The 22,692-nt window shown below is 52.8% G+C and overlaps 1 protein-coding gene across 2 annotated transcripts in view; it reads right to left on the bottom strand.

Moving 5' to 3' along the window:
* Positions 1-21,993, bottom strand: part of CD99L2 (CD99 molecule like 2) — a 30,487-nt gene extending 8,494 nt beyond the window's left edge. For both annotated transcript variants that reach the window (XM_030967363.1, XM_030967362.1), the window contains exons 1-6: positions 21,884-21,993; positions 6,324-6,389; positions 4,304-4,342; positions 2,789-2,884; positions 2,541-2,621; positions 1,541-1,633 (exon numbers count right to left, since the gene is read on the bottom strand). In XM_030967363.1, coding sequence (XP_030823223.1) covers positions 1,541-1,633; positions 2,541-2,621; positions 2,789-2,884; positions 4,304-4,342; positions 6,324-6,389; positions 21,884-21,941 — 433 coding nt within the window. In that variant the 5' untranslated portion in view covers positions 21,942-21,993. The remainder of the gene's footprint in view (positions 1-1,540; positions 1,634-2,540; positions 2,622-2,788; positions 2,885-4,303; positions 4,343-6,323; positions 6,390-21,883) is intronic.
* Between the last annotated feature and the right edge of the window lie 699 nt (positions 21,994-22,692).

The following is a 22,692-nucleotide window of genomic DNA, read 5'->3' as shown; positions in this document are numbered from 1 at the left end:
CATGGGCTGCTCCATTCCCCCTTGGGAACTGGGACCGGTCAAAAAGTAGTACTGCTTCTCTCACAGTTACCAGATGTTAACCCTGAATTACTTCAGGGTCATAGAAGAGGTAATAACTGACTAGTTTAAATGCTACTTTAACTGAAATGAGTGATTTTTAGGAATGAGGATGACTGACAATCACAAATGACTGCTAATTTAAGAGTTCATTAAATGTTTTGGTGGTCAGCCTTGGCTGAGAGTGGAGGAGGCAGGAAGAAGTGGTTTGTGTGTGCTGTGGCCCTGCTGCTGTGGATCAGTGAGCCCCTGGCTGCACCAGCTGGGCCAGGAGTCCCGCAAGCAGGAGCTGACCCTTATCCTTCCCAGAGGAACAGAACAGTCTGGGGAAAATCTGAGCACAAACATGTTTTGGTACACATGAAAAAGTTATCTTGTAGTGGGCAAGTCTAATTAATGCAGGATAAGTACAGAGAAGCAGGGTCTGTGACTCTGCAGCTGAATGAGTGGTGCTGTTGAAGGTCTCAGCTGCAGTCCCAGAGGGAGCCCTGGGGTGCAGCAAGGTGAGTGATGGGAGCAGAGACCCAACACTGAGACAGCAAAAGGCCCCTCCTCTGATGCTGTGCATTGGGAAGGATTTCCCTTGCCTTAACTGGAAGAGACTGCCTTATTCATCAGCTTGCCACAAAAACCAGATTTATGGGCTCAGTAATGAGTGTGAAAAGAATGAAAGCCCTGACTATGCCAGAGCCTGGAGAGGTCCCAGGCAGTCCAGGGAGCACTGGTGCTGGGGGAATGTGTGTGCTGGTTTGTGGCCAGTGCCACGTTCCAGCAGTTCAACACCTCCACCTTTCCTGCAGGAGCCTGAAAACTCAGCAAGCCCAGAATACCAAAGTGCAGACAAGTCACCTAGTTAATACAATGTAATAAAATACCTGCCTGTTAATTAGGCGTGTGAGCAGGGTGTACAGCCATCCCAACATCAATAAAGCAGTCGTGTAAAGTCTGCTTCCCAGCTCAAGTGCTCAGGGGAACAATCCTCACAGACAAATGATTCATTCACTGGAGCACTTCAGAGATGGAAAAAGAACCCTCCCAGCCCACAGGGTGTGTCAGGCCAGGACCTGAGCCTGCTCTAGATTGACACCTTGGCAGTGAGTGTGAACCCCAGCAGCCCACGCCCTTGGTTACAGAGCTGCTGGGTTTGGGGATGGGGGCAACTCAACATAACCACTGCAACTTAATGGATCAGAAGAGACCCTGGGGGAAAAAACCTGCACACAGACACGGAGCAAGTTGGTAGGAAGAGCCCCTCTCTGCCAGGGACCACTGAGGAAGAGGCTCCTTCCCTCCCCAGGATCAAGCTGCCTGTGGAAACGTCCCCACTCTGAGCAGGCAGGACAGGACATTGGAGCAGGCAGCACCTGTTTCTCCTTATCCCATCTCTTGGGGGGAATGGTTTCAGGCTGGGAAGGATCTCCTGCAGGCCCCAGGGAACAGCAGGGCTGGTAGCAAGCAGGACAGAGAGGAGAGGTCAGCCTACCTTCACCTGGCCTTACATCTGGCCTCCCAGGATCTTTCCTATCGTTCTTATCATCAAGGGCATCAGCCAAGTCAAAATCCATAGGATCCTTTTCTAGAAAACAAGACCAGGGTTAGCAATGTGGTGATAGGCTGAGGAACTCTGTGATTAATTAATTAATCAGGGAAAAACACTGTTGAAAGAGATGAAACTCCAGACACAAGCATTTCCCAATTCTGCTATGGGGCCTCATGGCAGATCTTCCAAACCCATCCTGTTCCATGCCCCCACACTGCTGTGCTGGGGAATACCTTGTCCTTCCTGCAGGAACAGGGTCCCCATGGCTGCAGGGCCAGGCAATCAGATAAATGAGGCCAGTAGGACAATTCAGAGCCAAACTGATGCCCCGAGGGCCCAGCCAGTGAAGGGAGGGAGGTGGCTGTACCATGCTCATGCGCTGGCTGGAATGGCTGTGGTTTGATTCCTTGGAGTTATTTTCCTCTGTGAATGCTCAGCTAGTCCCCCGAGCTGCCTGGCTGACAGAGGATATTGTCTCTGACAAATAGCAGCTAAAAGCCCAGTACAGAGCCAACTGTGCCCTCCCACCCGTGCTCTCCTCAGTTTATTCTGATTCAAACCAAAACCCAGCCTGGGCAGGCAGCAAAATGCTCAGCTGACAAGGTGCCCTGAACCTGTGGGTGTTTGCCAGTGGAGCCCAACAGGGCTGTGCCATGACAGGGAGCACAACCAGCCCACAGCCTTCCAGCAAGCATGGGAATGAAGCATGGTCCAGAAACCACTGAGATGCCCTGGGAAATGCAGGGTAATGCTCAGATGTCCTGTCCTCTCTGTGGTTTTTGATATTTCTTTTTGTCTTCAGGTGTCTCAGGTGAGCAAACAGACCAGAGGTTGTAAGTACCAGGATGAGGGCACTGCCACCATCCTGGCAGATACTAAATCCTCCCCTGTGCCAGCAGCAGAGCTGGAGTGAAGCAGCAGGGGCTGTGGAGATGATGCTCACCTGGGTTACGCTTAGGAGGGGCTCTTGTAGTTTTTGGCTGCTTGGTCGTGGTGGTGCGAATGACATCCCAAAGGCTGTTGTCTGAAGGGAGGAATAGAAAAGACCAAAATGCTGTTACCCTCTGAAAGGTGGGTTCAGATGAGTGCTGGGAGACTGGGGCTGCCTGGGCCAGCTCAGAGCTCTGATCTTTACACAATCCCATCCCTGGGGATGGAGGCTGGAGCCTGCAGGGAGGAGCTCTGCATTACCTGGCTTCCCTGGCCTGGGGAAGGGCTTGGGAGTGGGCTTGGCTGGCTTGGTGGTTGTCTCCGCAGGCGTGTCAAAGAAATCAGCCAGATCCAAGTCTGCAGGAGAGAAGGGATTGTTACAGTCCTGTTTGTGGGGGCAGCACAAGGCTGCTGGCACACACCCTGCTCTGTGGGTGTTGTGCAATGGCCCTGCACCATTGCCAAGGCCTCCCACGCCAGGCTGGAGCTGGAAAGGGCATCCAGCCACTCTCTGCTTAATCATGACCTATCACAAAGGCTTCAGAAAAGCCTGGCCACCATTTCAGCGCCCCCATCCAAGCTGTGGCTGCTGCCCAGCCCCAGCAATCCCGAAGTAATTCACTTTTGGGGGAGTCCTGCTGGTACCTGCAGCATCTCCTGAGGGCTGGGAAATGAGAAGGGGCAGTGGAACCGAGCCAGTGGCTGGGACACTGCTCCCTGTGCAGCTGCCTGTGAGTGACCTTGAGCTGAGCAGGGCATGCACAGAGAGGGGCCAGGGCACAGGCATCTGCTGCAGGAGCCTCCCAGTGCTATCATTAATCCAAAAACACTCCCTGGGGAAGAAGCAACTGGCTGAGACAAACCTCAGCCTCCACATGTGTCCATTTCCCAGGGGGAGTCCACTGGATGGAACAATCTCTCATTCAGGCTGCAATCCAAGCACTGAAGCCCTGTGTGTGCCTCTGGCACTTGGCTTTTCTTGTCCCTATCAAAGACCATGGTGGCCAAGGAGCCAGATAGTTGAATTTGCTTAAATTTGTGCCAAGATCCTCATGCAGGGGTGAGTGGATTTACTTCTTAGTACTCCTCTGATGCAGTTTATTGCAGGCTCCTCCAGTGGGACTGACCAACCCTTCAGCTCCTGTGACTGTGCTATACTTAACAGGGACTCTTTGGCCAAAACTGAGCCAGAGGAGCTGCTGACAACAAACTCATGTGAATTGAAGGGAACTTCTTCAACCGTGGCACTGCTGGGAGCTGGCCAGACAGCACATTTGATGTGCACCAACAGTGAGAGACCCATTCTCCTCTGGATGGGTAAGTGTCACCAAGATGGTACTTTCCATACAGTCTGGGGATATCTTGGAATAAAAAAAGGAAGGAAAATATCCTCTGGGCTTCCTCCTGGAAGCAAAGCTAGCAGGTGCCATGCAGACAGGAACAAAAGCTCTTGTGTAGCTGAGCAGTGATTTGTGTCTTCTCCATTAGGATACTGCAAAGTGTGCAAAATTCTGCCTTGGTTGTAAATGCTCCACTGCCACTCGCCCTCAGCATGGACAGAAATATCAATATTGCATTTCTCTGGCCACACAGGAACAGTGCAGGTGCACACACAGCTCCAGCTTCCCCATGGGCAAGTGAAGGGGTCCCAAAGCAGCTGCTGAGGCAGCAGCACTCAGCCACACAGGGGCAGCCCATGGGGGCTCACAGTTCAGTCCCTGGGGAAGTGCACCCCACACTGAGCTGAGATGGTGGGAGCATGCAAGGAGGTCTCACCTGTCCCACCTGCTGGCTTCCTGGGACCCTTGGGAGTGGCTGTGACAAAAGAGATGGGGAGGAAAAGTGTTAGTCACAGGCATCACCAAAAATGTGATTGGATTGAGAAGGAATGGCAAAGATTTCAGCACAGCTTTCTGACATCTGCATTTGTACACTCAGGGCACAGGGCCATGAACACCCTGCACACAATGTGTGGCCACAGGGACCAGGACAGCCCATGGGTGAAATGGAGCCCAGTGCTCCACAGGGCACTCCCTGCTGCCTTGAGCTGAGCCAGCAGCCCAGCCCAGCTGGAGGGGAGCAGGGAGCTGCAGCAATCTGCTCCAAGGCTCTGGGATGAGCAGCAGGCAGGAGGGGCAGGCACTGCACAGAGCAGTGTGGAAACCAGCAGGGAGGTGCCAGTGCCTTGGTGTCCCTGGCTGGTCAGGCAGTCCAATGACAGACAATTTCCTGTGCTGTGTTGCACACAGGAGGTTCCCTGTCAGCTGGAGGGCTTTCACTGACACCCTGATACTCAGATCCCAGCCCCCCAGTGCTCCTGGGCTAAAACAAGCTACAGCCACTGAGGGGGGAGGGAGGGAGCAATATGGGAACCACTGCCTATTAATAGTGGCTGGCATTACCAAGTATATGAATAAATTATGAGCAAGAGCTGTGGCTGCTCCATTCCCATTAATTTCCATTAGACTGGAGTGGTGTTGCTGGGCTTCATTTCCAGTGTGCTGGTATGGTTTGATGTGACCCAACTCCAGACCCTCACGTTTGCTTTTTCCTGGGGCTGACACAAATGCAGAGTGGGATAGAGCGTGTGGGGAGGCCATGGGGACAGCGCTGCCCCTTCCCTCCCTCACTGCAGGGACTCCAGCCTGGAGAACTCTCCCTCCACTTGAGGTGGCCATCAGTCATTTCTCACCAGCTCCCTTCACACGCTGCATTAAAGGACTTCAGCAAAATCCTAGATGAGCTGCATCAGCCCTGTGACCAAGTCTGATACCCCATGGCCCATCCTATGCAGGAGAGCTGCAGAGAGCACCCTCTATTCCACATAAACTCCAAAGTAACACAGCACAAGTGTCTGTCTGCTGTTAACTACAGCACAAGAGGCTGCAAACAGTGTTACAGCTTTCCCTTCCACACAGGTGGGTATGTTCTGCCTGATCCCAGAGCCTGGCATCGCTCATGGAGCAATTCCCTGTGCTGCCCTGCCAGGAGCTGGGTCTGGGGACAGCCACCAGGAACTGTGTGGGGAGTGCTGGGCAGGGAGGGGCCCTGGGTGCTGCCATCTGCAGCTCTGCCACAGCATCCCCACGGCTGGGGAGCAAATGGAGCCAGAGATGTGTGTGGGTGCACAGTGGCCTTGGGCTCAGCCCTTGGCACTGGGGTCAGGCAGGTGACATTTCCCAGGGAGGGACATGAGCCTCCTCCCATCCCTCAGCTGCTGTGCTGGCAGTTAGGTTTTGTCCTTGGGGTGTAAAACACCAAAATCCTGAATGCTGCTTGCCAGCAGTGGGGCACCCCTGAGGAAGTGAGTTTGCTTTGACTGGTGGGCTACACTGGAACCCCAGTGAGGCAGAGCAGTGCCCCTGGGCACTGTGAGCCTTCCTGGGCACCACACTGCAGTGGCAGCAGCACAGGGGCCAGCACTGCCCCTGCCTGGCCGGGCACAGTGAGCTGGGGAGGGATTGCATGATGGCTCCAGGGCTGCTGCTAGGCACTACTGAGGCAGGCAAGGGAGCCAGAAGGGCAAGCTCAGTGTCACTGCTGCCTCAGAGCTCTGTGTGCTGTGCCTCTTGGCTCCTCACAGGAGCCAGCAAGCAAAGGGCAGCAGGCAGCTTCTCCAGAACTGTCCCCAGCTCCACGTGTGTGCAACCCAGACCCTGAGTCTCCCAGGCAGTGAGGATGAGGCAGGGGTATCCTCAACCACCCTCCCATCAGCACCAGATCCCAAAGAACAAATTGCATCTATTCACATCTATTTGTTTTCTCCTCTTTAAAGCAATGCATAAATGTGACTTACGTCTCCTGGTGACGGGGTCAAACAGGGCATCCTCTAGGCTGAAGTCATCTGTGTCATCCCCGTGACCTGGAGACAAAGAATCAGCACTGGCTGTACTCACTCCACACAGAGTAAACCACCTTTAAATAAGGCATGGCTAGACTTGTTTGCTCAAATTGCTTTGTTTTTTTGCTGTTTTTTTCCAAGCCTGACCCGACACTGGTGATGAGGAAGACATCAGCCCTCTCCAAATGCTGTGACTGTTAAATGCAGAGCAGCCATCTCTGGATTTTCCATTTGTCTGCCCTAATGGATGTGGTACAAAGACACATGTTATGCTTATATTTGTCAAGGAGAACCTACCAATACATCTCTTGAGCTGCCACTCATGTCTGGCTGTGCTCACGATTATATGATTGCTAAACTCCATGAAAACATTGGGACAGTGCAGACAAATTTGGTGGCAAACAAAAAAGCCCTATGCCCCTCTCCTTCTTAAGTGCCTTCCAACATCAAAGGCTTTGCATAAAAAAGCTGTTGCTGGCTGCCAAGCACGACTTAGCATTTCAGAGGCAGCCTGCATCATTCTGCCTTGGAAATGTGAACCAGGATGAAACCCCCATCCCAGGGATATTCGTGACAGGCACAGGCAGATTTTTTTGTTAGAGATGCCTCACCACAACTCCAGTCCCATATCCCAGGGATAACTCAGGGCTACATCATGTTCTCCTGCAACAGGGCCAGCTAATCCTTCCTTTCTCCGTCTCTTTTTTGCATGGCATTAATTACTGTTGACTTACCCTAGTTCTGAATGTATTTGTCTTGATAAATTCATGCTTTTACATCTCGGAGCATGCTGAGTAATTAATATCCTTTGGGTTTGCTAAGTACTGCAGCACTGCAAGAGAACATTAAAATGGCTTTCCTCTTATTCCTACTGCTAAATGGATTTAGCTATTGCCACCTGAGCTCCAGCGTGCTTCATGAATAAATTTAAAGCTTTACTGACAAGGACAATAACAATGGGAAGGCACCAGTCCATCACAAAGCAGGTATCAGCGTTTCAGTGAAAAACTTCACTGAGAGTGGTCACTAAGTACTGCAACAGCTGCAGCTCGGGTTCCACTCACTCACACATCACCTCTCATCTCATCTGCTGCCTGTGAAACACTCAGCAGCCCTGAGGGGATGGATGTGATCTGTGAGCAAGGCCAGGGGCTGGGAAGTGGCTGTGGGCTTCTCCCCTTGGCAAAGGCTGGAGTTAGGTGCTGCTGGAGAGGGTGTGTACAGAGCCAGTGTCCCAGCCCACGCTATGTTTCTCATCGAGCTGAGTGATGCCAACGCCTCCCTGTGAGCCTGGAGGAACGGCCAGCAGCAGGCGAGGCAGGAACATCCCTGGGAAATCCACAGGGAGAGGCACATGGAAGAGCCTCCTGCTCAGCACAGCAGGGCAGTGTCTGCCACCCTCAGCCTCCCTCCATGCCTCTCTCCTCTCTTCCCAAAATCTTCCCCTCTTGGGCCTTATTGCTGGTGAAATATTGGCACCGTGAGACAGGCATTGCTGTCCTGCTCTGACAGCCTGGGGGAAGCTGCAGAGTTAACAAGCGGTCTGTCGGTGTGAAGGAGCGCAGTCAAAAATGTGCAAGACCATCCACAGTGCTGGGAAACATCTGCCCAGCTCCAGGGCTTGCACTGGGGGCTGTCAAACCACCAACATCCCTGCAGAGACTCAACACACTCATCATTGTGCTGGCCAACTGCCCCAGCCTTGTCAGTCTGACAATTTTGTGCAGTCTTCCTTTCCCAGAATGGCTCTTTCCCCAGTCATAACTGGATTTCCAGGAACTAACAGGACTCCACCATTTGTTTCTTTCTATATAAAAGCATGCTTAAAAATAGGCAGAAGGGGAAACCCACGTTGCCTCTCTGGTGGGATGAGAAGCGTTACCAGCCCGAAGCAGGAAAATGTTCTGTCACCATGTGAGCTGGCAGGAGGGACGTGGTGGCAGCACCAACTCACAGCAGAATGCCAGGAGCCTCCCTTCCCTCTCCCTCTGTTCCCCATGATTAAGTCAGTATCAAGGCACTGACTTGCTGCGTGCTGAGCCCTGTGTCAGTGTATCCTGCCCGTGCTTTGCCTTAGTGCAGGAGCCCAAACACCGAGTGCAGGAGGGGACAGCTGTGGGGTGTGTGCAGCTCACACGCTCTCATCAAGGGCTCTGGGGGTTGTGGGGCTGCACAGAGATGTCCCCCAGTGGGGACAGGGGCCCAGCAGGGAACACAGTGTCCCAAAAAATGGGGTCCCTCCACCTGGCTTTGGGGGCTCACTGGACCTGCCAGCTGAGAAGCACTTACAGCCCCCTGGGTTTGGTGACAGCTCCATTGGCTACTCTCCCCAGGATGAGAGGAGGGTGCCCCTTCCAAAACCCCTCTCCAAACAGCCAGCTGGCCCCAAGGGGGGAGAGCTGCTCAGGGCTCTCCATCCTCATGGGGTGAGCTGAATAGCAACTGCTGGACAGCCCTGGGCTGGAGCTGCATCCTGGGGGCTTTCCCTGCCCTGGTGGGAGAGGTGGCAATGCTGCCCAAGTGAGGGTTGGGAAAATTGTGGATGCACTGAACTGCCCAGCAAAACCCTCCCATGGAGCAGCAGTGCTTGGCACAGCCCCATACCCAGGGCTTCCCCAACGCTGCTCTGGCAAACCAACATCCTTTTCCAGATTCCCCCAGGTGTTAGCCAGGATTAATAACAGATTGCCAGTTAATTGAAGCTAACATCTGTATTTCATGCAAAGGGTGTTACAGAGATGTATTAGACCTTTTATAGATCAATAACCAAGTGCTGCTGTCAGAGGCACACAGACTCCCCTGCTCGCTCCAACAGATAAGACTGGAACGCTCTCCTCATTCTTATACTCTGTTATTAAGTGGTAACAAATCTGGTACTTCATGGCCAGACACTGGAAACCCCACCAGCTCTTGGTAGGTGTGTTTACCGTGTACATGTAGCTTTTTGGAGGCAGCACTGCCACTCCCTGCACTGTCCTGTGCAATCCCTTTGCTCCTGGGGCCCTGACACTGCTCCACAGTCACTGCAGGAGTGGAGTTCCATGATGGCAACTCATGCACAGCACAGAGCATCTTTACAGTAAGGGTTTATACTTTTTGGGAGAGCTTGGGGCCTGTTCCTATACATCAGCAGCACTCACGAGCTGCTGAGCTGCAGCAGAGTTTTGTCCATGATGCCCATGAAGCAGACTCAGGGTTGTGTATGCCCTGACATGTCACCTCCCCCATAGGACACCCCCACCTACAACCTGTTACAGGGCCACAACAGCAGTGATACACAAAGCCCCCCTTTGCTGGTTGCTCAGTGCTGGATCAGTAAGGGATCCTTGTCAGGGCTGATGACCAGGCTAGTTTGGGTCACTTTTTTCCCTACCCTTGCACTGGGTCTTTGGAAGAACTCTGCTCTTTGGCTGCTGGGAGAAAACACACATCCCCTGGGGCAACTGGGGGCAATTCCAGCCCTGTGTGCCCCCAGCCAAGGGCAGTGGAGCACCCAAGGGACTGCTGCTCTATGGTGAGGGGGGAATAAGCAAATGAGACATATTTTCCATATTTTTACTTAATCTGGCAATCCACAGAGACCAAGCTGGGACATCACAGGGCACCCAATATGAATCCCCCAAAGCCAGAATGGGGAGGTGGGGGGACCCCAAGGCTGCAGCTGTGTCCAGCAGAAGCTGTGTAACAGGAGTGAGAGTTATGGCCGAGCCAGCACTGCAGACTCCCCCACCTCTTGCTGAGTCCCCTCGCCTTGCCGGGGGTATTTTTAATCAGAGCTAGCTGCTCTTTGAAGGTAGGAGGTTTTTGTGCCTTAATGTATTCTCTCCTCATTATTTTCTGTAGCAGGCAGCTCAAACACACAATTGTACTCGTCAGCTTTTTAGTTTTTACAATTATATATATATTCTAATTAAGCCCCTCTGTTTGACAAAGCTTGAATTACAGTATCATAATTCACACCCAGGATATTGCCAGGCCGTCTGCAGCACTCAGAGCGAGGTGTATTCCATTTTTAGCAGCAGCCCACGGATCTCTTTGTGCAGTATATGTGTGTTTAGCTTCCCTGGGAATAGAGAGCTGCAACAGCATGAGATTGACAGCCCGGGAGATTACGGGAGAATGCAAAGCAGGTACAAGGGCAGCAGAAAGTAATTCCAACTGCCTGACTTCCATGGTGCAGGCTGGGTGGGCACTGCAGCCACCTCGGGAGCAACACAGAGGGCAGAGGAGCAGGAGGAAAGCAGCAGAGCAAGTACTGTGGTAGCCAAAGGGTGTCCCCAGTGACCAACCTCATCTTTTCGCTCGAAGTTATGATGATGGCACACACAGGTGGGTGGGCCTGAGGCTGGGCACCCACAGCTGTGCTGGGACCTCTGGGCAGGGCGCTGGGGAAGGAGGGGTTTGGGAGCAGAGCTGTGTGGCTGGACCTGTGGGCTGCATCCTCGCAGTGGGGTTTCTGCCATCTCAGCACAGACACACCACAAAAGTCTGTGGGGAGTAAATGGCTGCTCCCGGGCATGGGTCTGCCCTGCTGCAGCACCGAGCATCCCCAGGGACCTCTCCTGGGGCAGGTGACACCACAACACCACCAGCCAGAGTGGAGCAGATCCCAGTCAGGACAGAGCAGAGCTTTGGAATCACCAGTGCCTCCCCCACTGCTGTCTGGGCACTGGCCCCCGCCACTGCCAAATGGGAGGGAAATTTGCTTGTGAATCCCAAATTCTTGCTGGCTGCTAAGGCCAAAGCACAGCTCCATGTGTGTAGGGAGAGCAGTGCTCCTCGGAGGTGTCACAGACAGTCTCTGGTAGCACTGCTGCTGGAGCAGGTGGCTAAGGGAAGCTCCTGCGCAGCTGCACTGCTCCCTGCAGAGGCCAGGCTGCCTCCTCAGCACAGACCTCCTCCTCAAGGTAGCTCTGCCTTGAAAAGCAGACTTTGAGCTTCCAATTTATCTCCTCAGCTGCTGCCAGGGAAGACTGGCTGCCCTGCACAAACAAGCTGTCAGCAGCCTGCCAGGGCGAGGGGTGGAGGGGCTCTGCTGGGAAGCAAAGTGTGGGAGAAACAGCTCCTTGCACTCACCCCAGCAGTGGGACCAACAGCTGATGCTGGGGATACAGCAATCCAGCCCAGGGCACGACCAGCAAAGAGCAGTGGGACACACTCCCCCAGCTGGGATGACCCCTGCTCCTTGCAGGGGATGAGGGAATGCTGCTGTCCTTGCTCTCTATTCTCAGCGAAACATTTTGATTTTCAGAAGTACTAATCAAAAATCACTCTTGATTATGGCAAAAACAACCTCTGCTGAATTTTTTTTTAATGCAATTAACAAGGGTGTATGGTAATTCCAAGCAATCTCGCTCTTGAGATTAAAGGAAAGCCTGCCAGGAAGCACATGAATAAAGCTTTAAGATGAGCATTTGCATAATGAAGACTTTCTCTTTGTGGAGGGACTGATGGTGGTTGTGTTTGAAACCTATTAAAGGAAATGCCTAAAAGCCTCCACTACAGCCAGGGCTCTGCTGTCCTGATCCATGCAGTGCCCACGCTGCCCTCAGGCCCCTGCTGGGAAGTTCAGCCCCACCACAACCCCAGCTCTGCCCCTTCCTCCAGCCAGGGCCCCAGGACAGGCCAGGAGAGGCAGCACAGCCCCCGTGCAAGCTCTGGACTCTGCAGCTCAGGGTAACACATCTCACTTGGGCCCTAAGGCACAGAATAACACCGTGGTTCTGTGGGGCAGCTGCATGAGAAGCGGGTGTCTGGTGCAATTCGACTTCAAGGCTTACTAGGAATGATATAAGTTATTTGGCAGTGGTACCCAGTAAGCTCGACACGCAGCAGGGGTGATGGAGCTGGTGAGCAAAACCAGCCTGCACCAGGCTCCTTCCAGCAGACATCACTGGCACCACGATGTGGGGCAGGGCCAGAAGGGATCTTTGGTGGGCAGGGGAGCCCTGCTGGGACCTGCCTGGCCACACACTGGATGCCCAAGGGATGTAGTGCCCACCCACCCTGCACCACGCTGAGGGCTGCACGAAGGTCTGAGGGCATCCTTCCCCACCTGCTGTGGAAGGACAGAGCTGCAGCTTGCCTGTAAAGCACCTGAAGAAGCAGCACCACCCTGCATGCCTCGCCATGTCCCACAGCCCCGGGGGAGCAGCTGGGGGCTCAGGCTGTGCTGCCATAGCAGGAGCTGCCAGCAAGTCCCTCTGCAGAGACTGACCAGACAAAAAACACACCAGGGAGGAGTTTTTCATCTGCTGCCCTCTTGCGCAGCCTTTCCACTCCTCCACAGCAAGATTTAAAACCCCAGAGGGAAGCACCCTTGACTTGTCTTTGCCAACAGCTGCATCTGGTCACTGGCTGGCACAGAGCCTACTCTGTTTACCAGCACAGAGGCTGCAAGGAACCCTGGAAAGCTGAGGGTCCCTGCCACAGACAAACACCTCCCAGTGCCAGCAGCAACCCTGAACGGCTCTGAGGGAAAGCAAAGCCCCATCAAGGTCAGCAGGACCAAAGCCAGGAAAGGCTTTGCATGGGGTTTCCCATGGAATGCCTTGGGAGCTGATGGCCAGGTCTGCCCCATCCCTGGCTCCACAGCAGTGTCCTCATGTGAAACAAAGGTTTCAGCAGCTCTTCCATCACAGGATGGTCCCAGACCAGGTAGTCCTGCTCTGGCAACACAAGATAACAAAACAGTTCTCTTCAGTATGAGCACTCAAAGCTTTCCAGGTTTCCAGGGCTCTCTGCCATCGCAGTGCATGGAGCAGGTGATGTTTTCTAAGCAACTTTAATATGATAGCTGCTCTTTGAGGTTTGTGTCAAAGAGGGCTCTGCCACAGCACTGCCAAAACCTGCTTTCAATTAGCCCCAAATCAATTGCACCCAAAGCAAAAGGCTGAAAGGTTTAGAGCAGATATATTTAAGGTTCCTCCCCTTTTGGGCATGCCTGAGCCCAGCCCTGTAGCTGTGCTGAGGATGGGGTGATGCCCAACTTTCTGTGCCTGGAGTGGGTACCAGGACACTGCAGCCAAGGACTAGGGAGGGCAGGAAGAGTTCACCTGTCCCAGACCTCACAGGAGCTCTGCAAACCTCTGACCCTCCCTGGGACTGTGGGAAAATGCTCCAGGTGTAACCCTCAATAATATAAAGGTGTATCTTATAAGAAAGGGAGCTGGTTTTCCTTTCCACTTTCTTGCTGTTTGTTTGGGGATTTTTAAAGGAAGAACAAGTATATACCTACAGGGGAAAGGAGGTGAACAGCATTGTTATTTTATTCCCACACCCCAACCACTTTGCAAGAGGCCAAGGGGAAATTAGCACTGAACCAACTGCATAGGAGGGAGAGTGGCTAAAGATGACTTTTCAGTGATGGGGAAAAACAACAGTGTCACCCTGGGCTCAGGTCTGTCCCCACCAGATGCTGTGTGCAGGCCACTGGTCGGGACAAATTGGAGGGTGGGCTGCACCCTCATCCTGATGATGAGCAGGAAAGAGCCAAGGGCTTTCCTGCTCCTCATCCACCAGCAAGAGGCTCCACAAGGAGATGGGAGGGGGCACAGCCAGGACAGCTGACCCCAGCTGACCCAGGGCATATCCCATAATATGGCACCAGCTCAGCATGGAAATCTGGGGAGGAGGAGGAAGGGAGGACATTTGAAGTGATGGTGTTTGCCTTCCCAAGTCACTGTTAGAGGTGATGGAGCCCTGCTGCCCTGGGGATGGCTGAGCCCCTGCCTGCCATGGGACGTGGGCAATGAGTCCCTCACCTGTTAAACTGCCTTGATCCAACCCACTCAGTTTTCTCACTTTTACCCTTCCAGTTCTCTTCCCCATCAGGGGGGGAGCGAGCAAATGGCTGTGTGGGGCTGAGCTGCCAGCTGGGGTTACACCACAGCAGCTGCTTCCATGTTTTCCTGCCTGCTGTCCACCCAGAAAGATCACAATGTACATTCACATTAGCCACATGATTTCTACTTACACATTAAGTAATGGCTATGAATTTGTCTACTGCCAAAGATGCCTGCTCATCAACCAGACAACCAATTGTGGCATTTGTCCATAACTCAGTGCAGGAACAACTGACGACAAAGTCAGTGATGCAGGAACCCAAAGAAACTGAAGCAGGAGATTAAATGCTTATCACCTGATTCCCGGTGGAAAAAGATTGCTCTCATCAGATAAAGATCAAGAGGAGGTGCTGTAGTTAAAAGTTGGTAAATAGGGAATTACACAGTAAAAATGCTGGTTCATCACCTGGGATGTGATGCTCCTGTCATACTGTGCTGTTTAAAATCAGAAGCAGAGCAGCAGTGGGAAGAAGACTCGGGTAATGCTGACAGATGGAGCAGGGCTCTGGGAGAGCACGGGGGGCTCAGTTTGCTCCTGGGGCTGAGAGCATCTGTCTGCCCCATCACTGCGGGGCTCCCGCCTGGCCACTGCTGTCCCCGGCTCCCCACAGCCCCTCCCGTGCAAACGGGGGCTGTTCGGGTCAGGTGGGGAGAGCCGAGAGCCCAGCCCGTGCTGCTCGCTGTCTGCACCCTCCCGGCCCACCCACACCCCGCTGTGCTCCGGGAGCATCCCTGCTCCAGGTGGGGCTGCCACGGGAAGAACAGCACGGAGAGACAGCAGGGTGGGGGGCTGCACCCTCCAAGTAGGAAGCACGAACAGAGATCTGCTGGAGATAATTCTGAGCAGGTGGTGCAGGAGCTGGTGGTGATTTTTAACCGCCCAGCCGGCAGCTGTGAGACCACCCCCCTGGCTCACCCACAGCAAGGGAGGCTGTGCCACATCCCTCAGCCTTTCCCAACAGCTTGTCTTCAATAAGGTGAGTTTGGCTCCTTGCTTTCACAGGGGGGTACACAGAAGTCTCTGAAAAGGGGAGTTTGGGGTGTGTATCCAGCTTCTGCTGTTTCCCATGCCCAGCACATGCTGCATCCCCATCACCTGGGGACCAGGTGCTGTGTAAACAACAGCACTCTGTGCTATTAATGCGGCATGAAATAATTTAAACATAAAACCGTGTCAGTGAGTTCAAAGAGAAGTCCAGCAACAGGTCTCTTGCTCTCTCTGACCCTACTTGGAGAGGAAATAGCACCAACACTTGCAAACCCAACTGTCTGCAAGCTGTTGTGGTTCTGAGATTTTCTCTGTGAAAGTATAAATAATTCACTCAGTTAAGACCATCATTACAAAAAAGAAAGAAGTCTGTCTTTCCAAATATATGTTTAACCTCACTTAAAATGCTCTATTTTCTGCACGAGGTGAAAGACATGTTTGGGATCTGTGGGTGTTTTTAAAAGCATAATGAGGTCAAGGCTCAGCGCTGTCCTGGGGTGGGGGGGGAGTGCTGGTTGGAAATAACACATTCCAGTTTCCTCAAATAATTACACAGAACTGCATGGCATGGGCTCAGTGTCTCTGCACAGGGCAAGGGACAGGCTGGCACCAGCAGCAGTAGCTGGGGCCTGGTGAGTGGGGCCAGGCTGAACACCCACCCCAGTGGGTGCACCTGGGGCAGAAGCCAGCCTGTGGCTGGGTCACAAAGCAGGGGCTCAGAGCAGGCTGGCACCAGCTGGAAACAGAACACTGGATGGGATGGGATGGTTGATTTTGGGGGGTGCAACCTCTTCTGCCTAGCACTGCATTGGCATAAGGCTGCATGGTGATTTTAGGTTGCACTTCAGGAGGAATTTCTTCACTGAAAGGCTGATGAAACATTAGGATGGACTGCCCAAGGAGATGGTGGAGGCACTGTCCCTGGAGATGTTTAAGAGACTGGACGTGGCACTCAGTGCCATTGTGTGGTTGACATGGTGGTCTTTGGTCACAGGTTGGTCTCAATGATCTCACAGGTCTTTTCTGAGCTAATTGATTCTGTGATTTTCTGACCAAAAGAACTTCCAGGGTGAGAAAATGTGCCAGGGTGAAGTTGCACCAATTCTGAGTCTTTCTACTTCTTCAGGCTCTGTAGTGGAAACTCAGCAAAGCTCCAAGAGGAGTCTGCATTTAGCCTGGCATTACTTTCACTCAGATTTTACTGTCTGGAAAGATGACCCAAGTCCTGCAGTAGCAGCAACACCTGAATTGAGGTGTCTGGTCACCACAGAGATGTCCCACCAAGCTGCTCAAGTTCACCCTACAGAAAGATCATATAGAGATCAGACATTAAGACAGAGGCATTCCCCAAGCTCCTACCCCTAACAAGGACACTTTTGCCAGCAGACAAAGCTTTAGGGACACAGACTAATGGGCTGTTCAAAATCTCATCAGCTATCTAACACTTGTTCTGCAGCACAAGCACCTCTTTGCCATCCACAGCTGGGGCTGGAAACCTCTTCTGCTTGTTTAGCTTTTGCCCTCTACTCTCCCAGAGCCAGAACTGCAGTTACTGAACACCCAACCTGGAGCACATCCTTCTGAAGCAGGATTTCAGTAAGATTATTCCAACTTTGACAAGTTCTTTTACCCAGACTTCTTTGTGCATGGGCAAAGAGAGCATTTCAAAGGGCAAGCAAAATTCTGTGCAGCTCTCTTTCCCCAGCACCTTGTTTGCTGGAGACAACCCTGTACCAGCCTGCAGAGCCTTGCAACAGCAGAATGATGCTGTTCTCAGTGTCCCTCCTCCCTGTCTGAGCCACCATCTCCAAAATCTTGCCAATGCCTCTGGTTTCACTTGCTTTGGTTTTTTTACATACGTATGTGATGACCACACCAGACCCTACAGCAACCTGGCCATCTCCTTCCCTGGAGATGCTGCTCATGTGGCTGGAAAACAGAGCTCACACTCAGCATCAGCTTTCTGCCTGTGGCCCCAGTTCTCCTCCCACAGTAAGTTTCTGGGTTTCCTAGACAAGACTGAAAAGCAAAGGAAAAGGATTTTGGAGTGACTGCAAGGCAGTTTCATAAATATGTATTAGCATTAACTTCACCCCCATCACAGCAGCAGGCTGAGCTCTCAGAAGATCAAACCCAAAGCTGACCCTGGGCAGCTCCACTGAAATCCCTGTGAGTGCAAGGCAGCACTCACCTCTCTCTGTGCCATGGCTTGTATCAGGACTCTGTTTCCTTGTCAAACACACTGTTCCCTCAGCAGTCACGTTCCTGTGCTCACATCCTAAATCACAGCTAGTGACTCCAGCATCTGGATCCCCAACTTTGAAGTTTCCCTTTCAAAGTCCTTTCATGTTCTACATTTTGATGTGCCATGTTCATCTTCTCCCGCTTTCCTCTATTTGAGCACTTCCCCTGATTGTGAATTGTATCAATCAGCTTACAAAGGAATTATTGCAAAGCTTTTCTCTTTGCCTTCAGTGTTATGTAGTTTATTAAGCATATGTTTTGTTACTAGAGTGGCTTCAGAAGCAATGTCTAATAAAACCCCAGTTTTTCTTTTAGTTAATTGTAAAGTTAATGCCTTAAACCTCCAGGAGATATTCCTCCAACAAGAAAACAAATTTGGGTTTAAACCAAGTAGTTTTAAAGGTTTATTCTAGTCAGCTCAGGAGATCAATAGACACTTCTGTTTTATGTGCTTTAAGGGCTGAAACACTTGCAACAGATGTAAGAAAAAAATCACATTTTTGTAGAGGGGGAAAAAAACCCTCAAGAGTTAAACAGCAATTTCCAAGCATGTTTATCACTAGGCTGGTGGAAGAAAAAAAATCTAAATACAAGTAGAACCATGAAAATTAATTATTTCCACAGCTATGTACATAAATATCTGAGCATGGCACATTTAATTAATGCATATGTGTTCAAAGATGAGAGATAATTTGTAAGAAAACCAATTTGGCTTCTCCTGCTTTGTCATATACACTAAAGACATTATCTAAGTAAAAATTATTCTTTAAATGTATTACTTTTACTCGCCACTGATACCTGGTAATTATAACTTTAATAACACAATAATGTATTATAAGAAATATTTTTAGCAGCTTTATACAATGCTGCTATCTCCTTTAGTTTCTACAACAATGCCAAACCCAGCTTTTCTGTTCTACTCCAAATAATTCCTCCCTGCAACTCTTCTGGAACATCCACGGCGAGTGACTCTAGCAAGTGATGGGGCACAGAGACACAGGGTCACCTGGCACTGGCACCCCTTTTCTGCCAGCTGCATCCACAGCTGCCCACTGCAAAACAGAGTCCAGACAGCTGAAAAAAACATCTGGAGAAGAGATGGCTCCTTTCTGCTTTGCCTGCGCCCTCCTTTGAGCACTGTGGTGTGGGGCGGGTGCAGGGGAGCTGCCTGCAGGGACCGCGGCCATCTGTGCAGCAGTTACACCGAGCTAACTGCACTGCCTGATATTGCCTTCACGTTCCAGTAATTACTGTCATTGCTGCTGGGTGCTGGTAGCCACACTCGGCAGGAGAGGGGATTTGTGAGATGCTGCCTATGAAGACACGGGTGACAACGCAGCTTGTCATGCTGAGGTGGCAACTTCGGAGGACACGCCCAACTGCTCTTACCGCGGCTTGTGGAGAGAAGGTTTTCTTACAAAAGGTAAAGCACAAAAACTGCCCGTGCCCCTTCTGCCCGGCCTGCGAGAGGAAACCTTGTGCTCTCTCCAACAAGCCCTCAGATGTCAGAGTTGCCAGCTTTCAAAGAAAACACATCAATGCATTTCTGTACTGGCTTATGAGACTGAGGACAGGAGAGGGGAAAACAACAACACTGGTAAGCTTCTTGCTCGACTCTTACTGTTTTCCAGAAGGATGTGGTTAACCCTGGATGACTCATAAACATGAAACATAACTACATTCTGGAAAAGTCACAGATCTGTGAATTTAAAACACCATGTAATGTGCTGGCATGGGGAATGCCTGCCGCTGGCTGCAGCCAATAGGCTTTGCAGGGTGTTTGGTTTTCTCCACCGTCTCAAAGTACTTTAATGCTCCTGCTTCCCAACACACTGGGAACAGGGCAGAGTTTAGCAGCACTGGCCAGTGGGTTGGTGCCCTACAAGCAGTGCCTGTTTCCAGCACTGCAGCCACAGGCAGACAGGCTGTGAACAGAGGCAGCTTGGAGGCACAGACAGATGTGGCACAGCTGTGTCTGATAGCCCGGACAGGGCACTGAAGCACACAGCCATCAATGAAGCAAAATGCACTAGAATGTGATCAAAGAGAAACCCAAATCCATTTTTTTTCCAATTAAGCAGTGAAGTTTGCTCCTGCTTTACTGGACAGTCACAGACAACACACACATCATCAGTCTTGTGTCAGTGGTACAGGTGGACCATGGTTGCAGGAATCATGCTAGGTACTGATTTTGTTGTTTTTTTATTCTTAGTTCTTGGTAATTTGTAAATCTCTGAGCTTCCAAGAGACTGGGCTGCCCACAGCCTGCCTTCAGCACTACTGGAGCAGCTGTTTCAGAACAAGAATCCAAAAAAAAACCCAAAAAAAACCACCCAAAAAAAAAAAAAAAAAAAAAAAAAAAAAAAACAAAAACAAAAAAAAAAAAAAACCTGCTGGGGAACAGAGGCAATGAAGAAGTGTGATTTCTATTGCTGCTGTTCTGAAGAAATGGCAGAGAATGCCCTGCCTGGGACACCACTGCCCTGCCACCACCAGTTCTCATCCCATGGGTACAGGTTGATGGCAGGGAGGTTGTGCTGGTACCCAAAAGGCCAGGCCAGTGCTCAGGTGGGGAAGGGCTCCCAAGGCTCTCTCAGGGTGCTGCAAAGCCGTTCCAACACATCTGGGAGAGAGAGAGGGAGGGAGGAGCAGGCTCCCACCCACGGGCTGGGAGAGCCGCTGCCGGGATAGCCGGGGCAGGGAGCAGAGGCCCGGTGAGAGGCTGCGCTGCACACCGGCACCCCGGCTCGGTGTGCCCCACGGGACGGGAGCCAAGAGCAGAAAACTCCCCCTTGCACAGTGATTGCCACGGAGAGGCAATTTAAACTGTTCAGAGAGGAGACAAACTTAATGTTGTTCAATTACCTGTGAAGCCTCACGCTGGCAGGAATGATTTATGAATGTTTCAGTGAAATTCATTTTGATACAAACACAGCCAAGGATATTTAAGAGCTGGACTCTGCAGCCCAAGAGCTCCAAAACAGCATTTTTGTTTACCCACATTGCGAAAAACACAAAATGCAAATAGCTTTAGTACGGACTAATGAGATTTTTTTTTAAACCCAAAATCAAGATTTTATGCACCGTCTCAGCTCAGCCTGTCAAACTGATATCCATCAATTAAAAATGCAGCCGCTAACCTGGTCAGCATAAGCAACTGTGTACCACGCTGTTACCATTCCAGGTACACAAACAGGTAGGCACCAAACGCAAACAAACTAATTCCAGGCTGACTCATGGAAAACCTAATCTATTCCAACAGCAAGAGCTCCTTGGGTTTCAGTTTGCTATCTGCTTCGATGTTATCTTCTAACCAGTCTGTGCTTGCCGGGTGCCTCCTGGTTAATAGCAGATTTTGTTTAGAAAAACTTTCCTGAGGCTTTTTACATAATTCTTGTATATTTCCTCTGTATAATCTTTAGAAAGACGTTTCTTTTGAATTCAAACACACAGCTTTTTTAAAGTACCGTTGGGGTTTTTTAAGGAGACAAAGAGTTGTGGTAAACTTTGCATTGATTTTAATTTCTTCCTTCCTACTCTCCTAAAAACAGTATTTTATTTTTTCCTTCCTAGTTGCTGCTTAGCTGGGAACGATTTCTGGGTTAGACTGTTCTGATCTGCAGAAATAACAGCGGGACAAAAAAAGAGTGAGAATACAACCAGCAGCCCGACAAATTTGGGTCACACAGAGAATCCTCTAATCCAACAGCTCAGCGAGCAGACAGACAAACCCAAACTCCTTTGGCGGTGACTCCATGGCTACCTCTGTTAAGGATTAACTGAGCCCCAGGCGGCTCCAGAGCTTTATACCTGCAGCATCGCGCCTCTTAAGCATCGCTGTCACACTGTCACCCGAAGGCAGCCGCGATGCGTCCGTCAGCAGCACTGTCACTGTCACCTCAGGCAGGCTGGAGCCGCCCCGCCTGAGGGCACGGCTGCGGGCCCGGCCCCGGGGCCAGCGGGGGAGCAGGGCCCGGGGCCGTGAGAAGGAGGGGGGACAGGGACGGTCTGCGGCCCGGCCCTGATGCACCGGCTGGCACCCCGCCATCGCTGCGGACTCGGGGTGCTCTGCGCAGGGTGGGGCCCGAAGGGGGCAGCCCCCTCCCCGAGGCGATCCCCGGGGCTGCACCCTCCCAGCTGGGGCCTCTCCTCGGGGCGCATCCCTCCGGCCCCCTGAGCCCCCCCGGGACAGGCTCCGTGCTACCGAGGGGAACATCCAGCCCGAGAAGCCGCCACGGCGAAGGGGCCGCACCGCCTGCATCCCTCATGGGGAGCATCCCTCGGGGGCAGCATCCCGCGGGGTGACCCCGGCCGGGCGGGGGCCCGCCGTTCCTGGGCCGAGCCCGGCGCCGCGATCATGCGCACAGCTCACCGCGCCCCGGGCCCTCTGCCCCGGGCCGCCCCCTCCCGCCGCGCCCAGCCCGGCCCGGCCGCCCTACCTGCGCCCAGCAGCGCGGCGAAGGCCAGCAGCAGCCCCAGGAGGCGGCGGCCGGCCATGGCGCGGCACGGCTGCGTCTGCCGCGGGCTCGGCTCCCGTCTCCGCCGGGGCGGGACGCGGCCGTGAGGGGCGGGCGCTGCGCGCCACCGCCCCCCGCCCTCCCCGCCGGGCCGCGCCCCCGCCCGGCTCCGCACAGCCCTCGGAGAGAACCGAGGGGTGTCCGCAGGAGACCCGCGGCTCCGGAGCACGGCCGAGCCCCGGCACCCGCCGCCCTTTGCCTGTCGCCGAACACGCGGCCCCGGCGCGCATCCTTTCGCCACATCGGCGTCAGTGCCGCATCTGCCCGCCCGAGCGGGGAGAGGCGGGCGGCAAACAGCGATGGGGGACGCGCAGGGAACGAGGGAGGGTTTGGGACTGTTGCTGTCAGCCCCGGCTCCTGGGGAGCCCCGTATGCCCGCAGCCCCGGGCAGGGACGGCCGCGCGTTCCCGCTGGGTTGGGGCGGTGGCGCGGCCTGGGAGCTGTGCCCTGCTCCAGGGACCGTACAGAAGTACAGGGGAAGGAGCTGCCGCAGTTTCACGCTCTAATGCCAAGTGTTTAACGTGGAGGTTACGGAGCTATGGAATTGTTGGCTGGAAGCGACCTCTGGAGGTCTCCAGCCCAAAGGCCCCATTGGAGCGGGACCCATGGACACCAGGTTACATCAGCCACAGCCACCTCTGAACACCTCCAGGGCTGAAAGCTCCCCAGCCTCCCCAGGGATGATCAATGGCCGTGCTGTATGCTACCTTGGCAAGAAGATTCTCCTGGGT

The sequence above is a fragment of the Camarhynchus parvulus genome, chromosome 4A, assembly GCF_901933205.1.
Source record: "Camarhynchus parvulus chromosome 4A, STF_HiC, whole genome shotgun sequence".
In the NCBI taxonomy this organism is placed as follows: domain Eukaryota; kingdom Metazoa; phylum Chordata; class Aves; order Passeriformes; family Thraupidae; genus Camarhynchus; species Camarhynchus parvulus.
This window is presented reverse-complemented; position numbering and strand designations above follow the sequence as displayed.